The sequence below is a fragment of the Cyclopterus lumpus genome, chromosome 5, assembly GCF_009769545.1.
Source record: "Cyclopterus lumpus isolate fCycLum1 chromosome 5, fCycLum1.pri, whole genome shotgun sequence".
NCBI classification, from domain to species: Eukaryota; Metazoa; Chordata; class Actinopteri; order Perciformes; family Cyclopteridae; genus Cyclopterus; species Cyclopterus lumpus.
In genome coordinates this window covers 6359101-6367306 of record NC_046970.1, presented here as the reverse complement: position 1 = coordinate 6367306, position 8206 = coordinate 6359101, and the positions used below count along the sequence as shown (strand labels likewise).

Below are 8206 nucleotides of genomic sequence, written 5' to 3'. Positions count from 1 at the left end.
GATCTGGTCCGGCATCTTCACTTAGCGACATGTTATATTGTTGGCATTGGCAGTGGGAGCCTATTTGTTATTGCTGCGATACTCCATCTTCTAAAATAATGCATGTTAAAAAAAAAAGAAGCATCTTTCTTTTATAAAATAGCAATGTGAAATCTTCTTTTTTTTTATCGGTGGTTATTTTGGACTTGAAATAAACACCTTTTAGAATGAATCGCAACCCCGGCACTCGCGGTACCTGCTATCTCGCCTCTTCTTCCGTCAAACTAAAGAGATCAAGACAAACCAAAACCCTCAGCCCCGGACCATCAAACACAGCATGGTTGCATTTGCACATGAGATCTATTCATCACGCTTCTTGGCAATCGTGAAGCTGATACACTCCAGGCAATTTCCGTTAAAGGTAAACACATCCATCACATATTAAATAATTTTATAAATACCTCCTATGTACCGCTTTAATAGAAAAGAAAAGTGAACTGAGAGGTATTTTTTTCTTTTTCTTCTTCTATTTCCTGCAGAATCTATTCAAACAGATTCGGGAAGCATTTAGATTCACACCGTCACCACATAATGTAATAACATATGAAGATAACACACCCGTATGTGCACAAACACACACATATTGGGCTCATATAGCAACACAACATTGTTTTGTTGAGTGTATATATGGAGTCTAATTGAATTGTGAGCAGTGGCTATAAATCACCGGAGTCCTAATCAAAGCACGACAACGGAGAAAGTCATCAATCACTTACTACAGCAGAACACAACATCATCCTGTAGCGTCTCCCTGTCTTCTGGCTGGCAGCCCCGCTCGGTGCCTAACACGGGACACATTGCTGACACATTATCATTAGCACAATCAACACCACTTTGGACGTCCTGACAGAGAGCCATCAAATGGCAAATAGATATGGAGATCTATGAGGCCGTAGAGCTGACAAAACCCTGATTCCCGTGTCGGTGCATGCGAAGGAGGAAAAGGTTTCCTGAAAAACTGGAGAGCTAGATGAGGAAATAGTGCAAGACATCAATGGCACCTTTAACGTTCTTCTTCCCTAGGAAAGGTGTCACGCTATACGATCAAGTATTTCAAGTAATGGTCTGTTTACCGCTGGACTGTTCAAATCTCTGCGTGGACCCGCTAACTGTAGCTGGCTGTGATGGATGACAGAGGGCTGGGTCACCTCAAAGGCCCGGCAGTGACATTCAGAGTGTCCCTGCTTAAGGTAGGGGAATGACAGATGGCATTTCAATGGAATCTATAAAAATGGGTCAGCAATGAAAGATATGTTGACTTCTACACCCCCCCCCCCCCCCCCCCCCCCCCCCCCCATCTGCCCTACTTTAGATCCAGTCTGAATTCAACAACTTGAAGCTCTTTAAAGACCTTTGGAATAATGCTGGAGGTAAAACCAATAAAGGAGGCATTGCTTGAACCTGAAGATCTGGGCCCAGTCATACCTACTAACGTGCCTTTGAGCAATACCCCCACAGCAATAGTCTTCATTCATAATACAACAGATTTTTAAGTGTCTCGTGGGCTTATATCTTCCATCTTTCTTTGATGAAATTTCATCTCATTTCCCTTTTGTTTAACATGAAAGCATAGCGGTAAATGAAAGAAGACAAGACAGACAGAAGAAATATAAAGAGAGAGAGAGAGAGAGAGAGAGAGAGAGGAGGGCTGAGATGGCAGGCAGTCAGCTATGAAGGACATGGCCGCAGCAGTTATTTTTAGTTATCAGTTTTCGGAGGCTGTCATTTGGAACATCTCATTAAGAATCTGAAAAAGAAATCTTGATACTCCATCAAATCATTCAAATCATCAAAACTCTGAGAGAAAAAAAAGCTCTATATTATCTCTCTCTCTCTTTCACACACACACACACACACACACACACACACACACACACACACACACACACACACACAGTATCCCAAATAATATGAGAGCACCACCATGCTATTGATGCATACATTAGGCAGTTATTTGATGACCTCTGCAAAAGGTATCATTTCCTATAATATCAGAGGGGCTGCAGCCAGATGGATTAATTATGTTTATGTGCCCACAGGCATGTCTCTTAAAATGCAAAGAAGCCCGTCCAAGGTTTATTAATCATTCTGTAATGAGAGATTAAACACCAAGATTCATTAGCACAATGTGGACACCGTAAATCAGATACGTGAGGGAGATGCCCTCACTAGTAAAGTCATTAAACTTAATAACAGAATCTCAATTTCATGTCTTATTCATGCTAAGTGCCTCATGCAGCCATTCACAATGAAGCAACCCAAACCAATAAATCTGTGACAAAGTTAATCTTTATGCAGTTTCACAAAGTGCTTTTGTTCAGTTGTTTGTTGCAAGTTAATGACATAATAGCAATACAATGATAAGTGCTGTAAAATAATTGAAAGATTAAATTATTGATCCAGCTACAGTTTGAATCCATAACAATTTGATTATGCTCTTGGTTTATTTAACTCACATTGGCCATTTCTCTCTTCCTGTCCCTCCTTGACTGTTAAATGGTTTTATAGGTAATTGCTTAAATTATAGGGCTGAACAATACAGAGCAGAGCAATTATCAAGTAATTACGAGTAGAGTCAATTATTTAACTGGGATCGCTCTTATTAAGCCCATTTCTCCTATGTATACATTCATACAAACTTGCACATTTTTCATGAAAACCTGCCAACATGTGGACATCTGTGCTAAATACACGTTAACAATGAGCATTTGTGACAGAAATACAGTTTGATATCATCCACAGGTCTGCACAGTGGCGGATGAACTGTCCAGCTCTGAGCCATACGCAAATAAAAGGTAAATGCTGCCACCTGTTGGAGCTGGGGTGTATCTACCGTCTTTGTCGTGGTCTGTTGACAATGTTGCCTTCACAACTATCGGAACTATTATATTCAGCTAAAAATACATTGCTAATGCTCAGTTAGATTATGTGCCTTTTATCATATCCAGTGCCTCTATACACAACTCAATAGCTATGTTGGGCTAATATAAAAACTACTACTAAACCTACATTTGTCTTTGAGACAATGTTGGTATTATTGCACACGAGATTTTGTATTTACTACTGTCGACGTCGGCCTTTGAATGCGCATAAGTGGCCAAACATGGCGGACGCGGATGAGCCGTAAGTAGCTGCCGAAGCAAGAAACAGTCATTAACTGCCCGAAAGATGCTTTCAAATCTCATTAACCTCCGAAGGCACAGCATGAATGAACCTTCTTTTATGCTCTCTTTTTAGGGAGAAGAAAAGAAGGAGAGTAGTGGAGCTGACTGAGAAGTTAGTGATGAATTGGTAGAACTGGCGGAAGGTTTGAGATTACCAGGCAGGGGGAAGGTTAACGTCAGCTATCTGAAGAAGCTAATATCTGACATTGGTTTATAAAGGGAGTACGGCGACTCTAGGCTAGGGTCAAGAATACCAAGCAGTCGCTCGTGAGTAGCTAACACGCCTGTACGGTAAAACATGGATGGCGTCGTTCACCTGCGTGCAAAGTGAGAGGTTTTTACTCTACCTTCTTACAGTTGTCATGCTAGCTATTCACCTAGCCTAGCTGTCGGGAAATGTCCAGTCAGGAGACGAACCCGTAAAAGGGCAGAGGGTCAGAAACGCCCACATGTCATATGCAATATGATTCAGGTTAATATCATTTTCATGGAGCTGTAAAATAACACGTGAGAGCAGACGCTGACAAAGGACAGACATCAAAACACAAGTGGATGTTAACATAGTACTCATGCATGACCTGCTCTGAACTGGAAACAGTTTAATGTTTAGGGTTTGATTGATTGTTTATTTATTTTGTGTGCATGAGTCCAGTAGGAGAAGCTTTTGTGTAATATCAAAACACAACAATGTTATGCATGCCACATACCATAAAATACTACTGATGACATGTCCTAAATGTACTTGTATTCTTGTCTCCAGGATGGTGGTCGATGGAGGCAGTGGACGCACCTGTGAGTGGGACGGTCGGTGGAACCATATCAAAAAGTTTCTAGAAAGGTCGGGGCCCTTCACGCATCCTGACTTTGAACCCAGCACAGAGGTAACAATTTCCAGGATCGTAATTATGCCGGTTTTTTTTATTTGTCGTCTTGCGTTGCTTTAGAATATAATGTCTTCATCGCTTCTCGCCACAGTCATTGCAGTTCATGCTTGAAACCTGCAAAATCCTCGTCATTGGTGCTGGTGGTCTGGGATGTGAGCTACTGAAAGACCTGGTATGATCACTATTATATTTTAGAAATATTTGGAAGCTATGATTTCCGCTTTAATAAATGGCCAACACTTTCTTGGTTTTTGTTCCTGTTGTGGCTCAGGCTTTGTCAGGCTTTCGCAACATTCATGTTGTTGACATGGACACCATTGATGTGTCAAACCTAAATCGACAGTTTCTCTTCAGGTCAGAAAAATTACGTGAAAATGAAATGTCAATTTATTGTCGTTTTGTGTAATGTTTGAATCAATTAGATATGTTCTTTTAATGTGCGTGTGTGATGTTGACCAGGCCGACCGATGTAGGTCGACCCAAGGCGAACGTGGCAGCTGATTTCGTCAACAACCGCATACCTGGATGCTGTGTAGTCCCGTATCCTTTTGATTGAACAACTATAACAAGATTTTACATGCTTGATAGAAATGCAGTAGTTTAAAAAGTCCAAACTACAATCCACAAGATTAAAAGGTGTACAATGTTGCAAGCGGCTAACCCCCATGTAGATTACACACTGTCCTTAGTTGTTGGGTTGTGACAGCAAGTGGACATTCGGTCCAAACTAAACTTCTCCTTAATGCTTTGTGCAGACATTTTAAGAAAATTCAAGACATAGATGAGACATTCTACAGACGTAAGTATCATTAAGACATTTCAGTTGCAACCTTCCGAATGTGGGGTTGGAGAGGGTGTAACGATTCCCGTTGCTTTATAGCTCGGTTTAATGCGGGGCTCACGGTTTCATACACTTACAATACTTTTCACAAAAATAGAACTACATGTGACCAAAAGGCACAGACTAAAAATCCATTCCAGCAGTTAACAAGAGCCAAAAATAGATTGTACTTGCGACTTGCTTGTTATTTTGGTCAACACCCTTTCTAAAACACTGCTTCACAGCACTTCTTACCGCTCACATAGCCACTGATAAGATTATTTTTTAAATGAAACAGCATTTCATTTTTCAGTGCTACAATGCAATTTGGTTTTGCATCATACAATGTTGTTACACTCCTACTGCTTTGACTTTGTCGTTATCAGACATTATATTAGAATTTATATATCCTTCTTTCATTCATCTAGAATTCCATATAATTGTCTGTGGACTGGACTCTATAGTTGCCAGGAGGTGGATGAATGGTATGCTGGTAAGTTATTGCTCTTTTAACCGCAGTCTCAGTACTTTGGCCAAATGCTTATTTTTTTCTCTCAAATGTAAAATGGTAAAGCTGTATCGTGCTAAAAGGAACATATATCCTCTGCAGCTGTCTTTGCTGGTGTTTGAGGATGGTGTCTTAGACCCTAGTTCCATCATTCCTTTAATTGATGGTGGGACGGAAGGCTTTAAAGGCAACGCTAGAGTCATCCTCCCTGGCATGACTGCCTGCATCGACTGTACCCTTGAGCTTTACCCTCCTCAGGTGAGGTAGCATTTTTTTTGTAAACATAAAATAACACCCCATAGTGGTCTTACAGAATAATTTCCTGTTTAGTTTGTTGTTATTAAAAATCAACCTGTTTTTGTAGATCAACTTCCCCATGTGTACAATAGCCTCCATGCCTCGTTTGCCAGAACATTGCATTGAGTATGTCCGGATGCTGCTGTGGCCCAAAGAGACGCCCTTTGGAGGTATGAATCACACTGCAGTTATCATTTTCTGTTCAGTGGTCTTTGTAATGTTTAGAATGGTTATGAAGAGGCTCAACAAACCCGACTCCTGACTTTTAAGACCTTTTTTTAAAACTTCTTGTTTGTGTTTATGTGGATTAGATGGTGTGGTCCTGGATGGGGACGACCCAGAGCATATCCAGTGGGTGTACCAGAGATCCCTGGAGAGGGCAGCAGACTTCAACATAACAGGGGTCACATACAGACTAACCCAGGGTGAGCACAGATAGCACATCTATCCGTCACCAACAGAACACTGCTAATGCTGAAAGACGAGCCAAAGAACATAAAACAGCTACATTTATCTCATTGATGTTTGCGCTGATCAGCAAATACTTTTATGTCGTTGATGGTCCATTTTTAGCAGTCCAAAACATTAATATTTTCTATACTCTAATTTAATGTTGCAGGTGTTGTAAAGAGGATCATTCCTGCTGTAGCGTCGACAAATGCTGTGATAGCTGGTAAGTCGCTTGAATACATGTGACGGTGTGTTAGAGAGCTGTGGACCTGATGTCTTTATCAAAGATTGTACGCCCTGCCGTTAAAGAGTTAATCGTTTCCAAACAGTTATGGGTAGAATAACTTTCTGTAAAAGGAACGGTGTACCCGGAGATAACTGTTTCTTTTCCTTGTTTATTTTTACACAGCTGCTTGCGCAACCGAGGTTTTCAAAATAGCATCAAGGTGAGTTTGCAGGTTCGGCTTGGCAGCCATACCCACAAAGTGAAGTATAAACCATTTCATAATTTCTAATGGGATTGATTAATTTCTGCCTCTGCAGTGCCTACATACCTCTCAACAACTACATGGTCTTCAACGATGTTGACGGCCTGTACACCTACACTTTTGAGGCAGAACGGAAGGTTTGTCCCTGAATTTCATCTGGCAGCTCATAGGTGCTTCAGTGATGAATTTGCCTTTTTGTAAAACATATGTTAACGTTCACCTCTGATGCAGGAAAACTGTTCGGCCTGCAGCCAAGTACCTCTGGACTTGCACTTTTCCCCATCTTCCAAACTCCAGGAGATGTTGGACCACCTGACTGAGAGTGCCTCCCTGTAGGTTTAGCTGCCTGATTATGATGTATTACTTTTTACTGCACTGTGCCACCCTACTTAACTTCTCCTTATGGTTATATTTGCTTGCTGTTAGATTTGTAGTTGTTCATTACACGTGACCTTCAACAACCGAATTATACTGTGTTTTTTCAGACAAATGAAATCACCTGCTTTAACCGCAACAGTGGAAGGAAAGAACAAAACATTATATTTACAGGTAATTAACCTCTGGTTTCTGTTTTTATTAGTATTAATAGCAATCTTGCCCGTTTTGGTTTGAGCCTACATTCAGTTGGTATTTTGTCTTGCAGTCTGTAGCTTCAATTGAACAGAGGACACGGCCAAATCTGTCCAAAACCCTGAAGGGTGAGGTGGTTTTAAAAAAAAAAAAAATGTAAACTGAATCCTAGATATGTCAATGCCTCCAATCTGAATTGGTGAGATGAGTACACTGTGAATATGCTGACTCACTACTGCTCTGAACATGTTTGTTTTTTTCAGAGCTGGGGCTGAGTGACGGACAAGAGCTGGCTGTAGCTGATGCCACCACACCCCAAACCATGTTGTTCAGACTCTGCTTTACCTCATAGGATGAACTCAAGCACTCACAACTAGTTGATGTCATTCTTGTTTCTTGGTCAACTCTGAATGCAGCATATTTAAAATGGCCTGAAAACTGGAACCGTTTACAGTGTAAATTAGTGTAATTTCATTGTTTTAGTGTACTTATTGACTAATGTTTTGCACTGAAAAGCCACAATCATAGTTCATACATTGTCTTTTCTTTTGGTGATACATTACCTGCTAATGTTGAGGATTTCTGCTTTAATGTGTGATATGCACTATAACCTCAAGCATTGCTACATGCAAGCAAAGACACACACAATGGTTACTTTGGTAAATATGATGTACATGTTCTGGTTTTGAATATTTATTTATCCCAACAGTTTTTTAGTTGCAGTAACCACTGAAGTGGTAATTGGCAGACAATAATAATGTGTGAACTGGAATAAAAAAAATGTTTTTCTTACAAAGTTGCTATTTTCTTTATGCACTCATTAATTTTAGTGAATTAAAGCGTATTCACTCAATATTAGCATGTAGAATTGAGATTTCGTTTGATTCCACGCATCAATATAAACGGTGTCTTTTCACGGCGTCTGCTCACAAATACATAAGGCTGAGACGTGCTCATGCGCGTATCCTTAATCCTTATAATTTGGA

General features: G+C 40.4%; 1 protein-coding gene across 6 annotated transcripts; it reads left to right on the top strand.

The window, feature by feature from the left end:
- Positions 1 to 3122: 3122 nt before the first annotated feature.
- Positions 3123 to 8010, top strand: uba3 (ubiquitin-like modifier activating enzyme 3). Of its 6 annotated transcripts, none has more exons than XM_034533709.1 (18): positions 3131 to 3162; positions 3277 to 3315; positions 3964 to 4084; positions 4179 to 4259; positions 4359 to 4441; positions 4547 to 4627; positions 4843 to 4886; positions 5336 to 5400; positions 5518 to 5673; positions 5780 to 5882; positions 6024 to 6137; positions 6332 to 6385; positions 6572 to 6608; positions 6706 to 6787; positions 6882 to 6982; positions 7136 to 7199; positions 7294 to 7348; positions 7484 to 8010. In XM_034533709.1, exons 1-18 carry the CDS (start codon positions 3143 to 3145, stop codon positions 7570 to 7572), a joined length of 1389 nt encoding a protein of 462 aa, XP_034389600.1. In that variant the 5' UTR covers positions 3131 to 3142; the 3' UTR covers positions 7573 to 8010. The 6 variants fall into 6 exon arrangements, with proteins under 6 accessions (XP_034389603.1, XP_034389600.1, XP_034389602.1 ...); XM_034533711.1 differs by having other exon boundaries at positions 3147 to 3162; positions 3277 to 3530; XM_034533712.1 differs by lacking the exon at positions 3277 to 3315 and having other exon boundaries at positions 3123 to 3162.
- Positions 8011 to 8206: the final 196 nt, after the last annotated feature.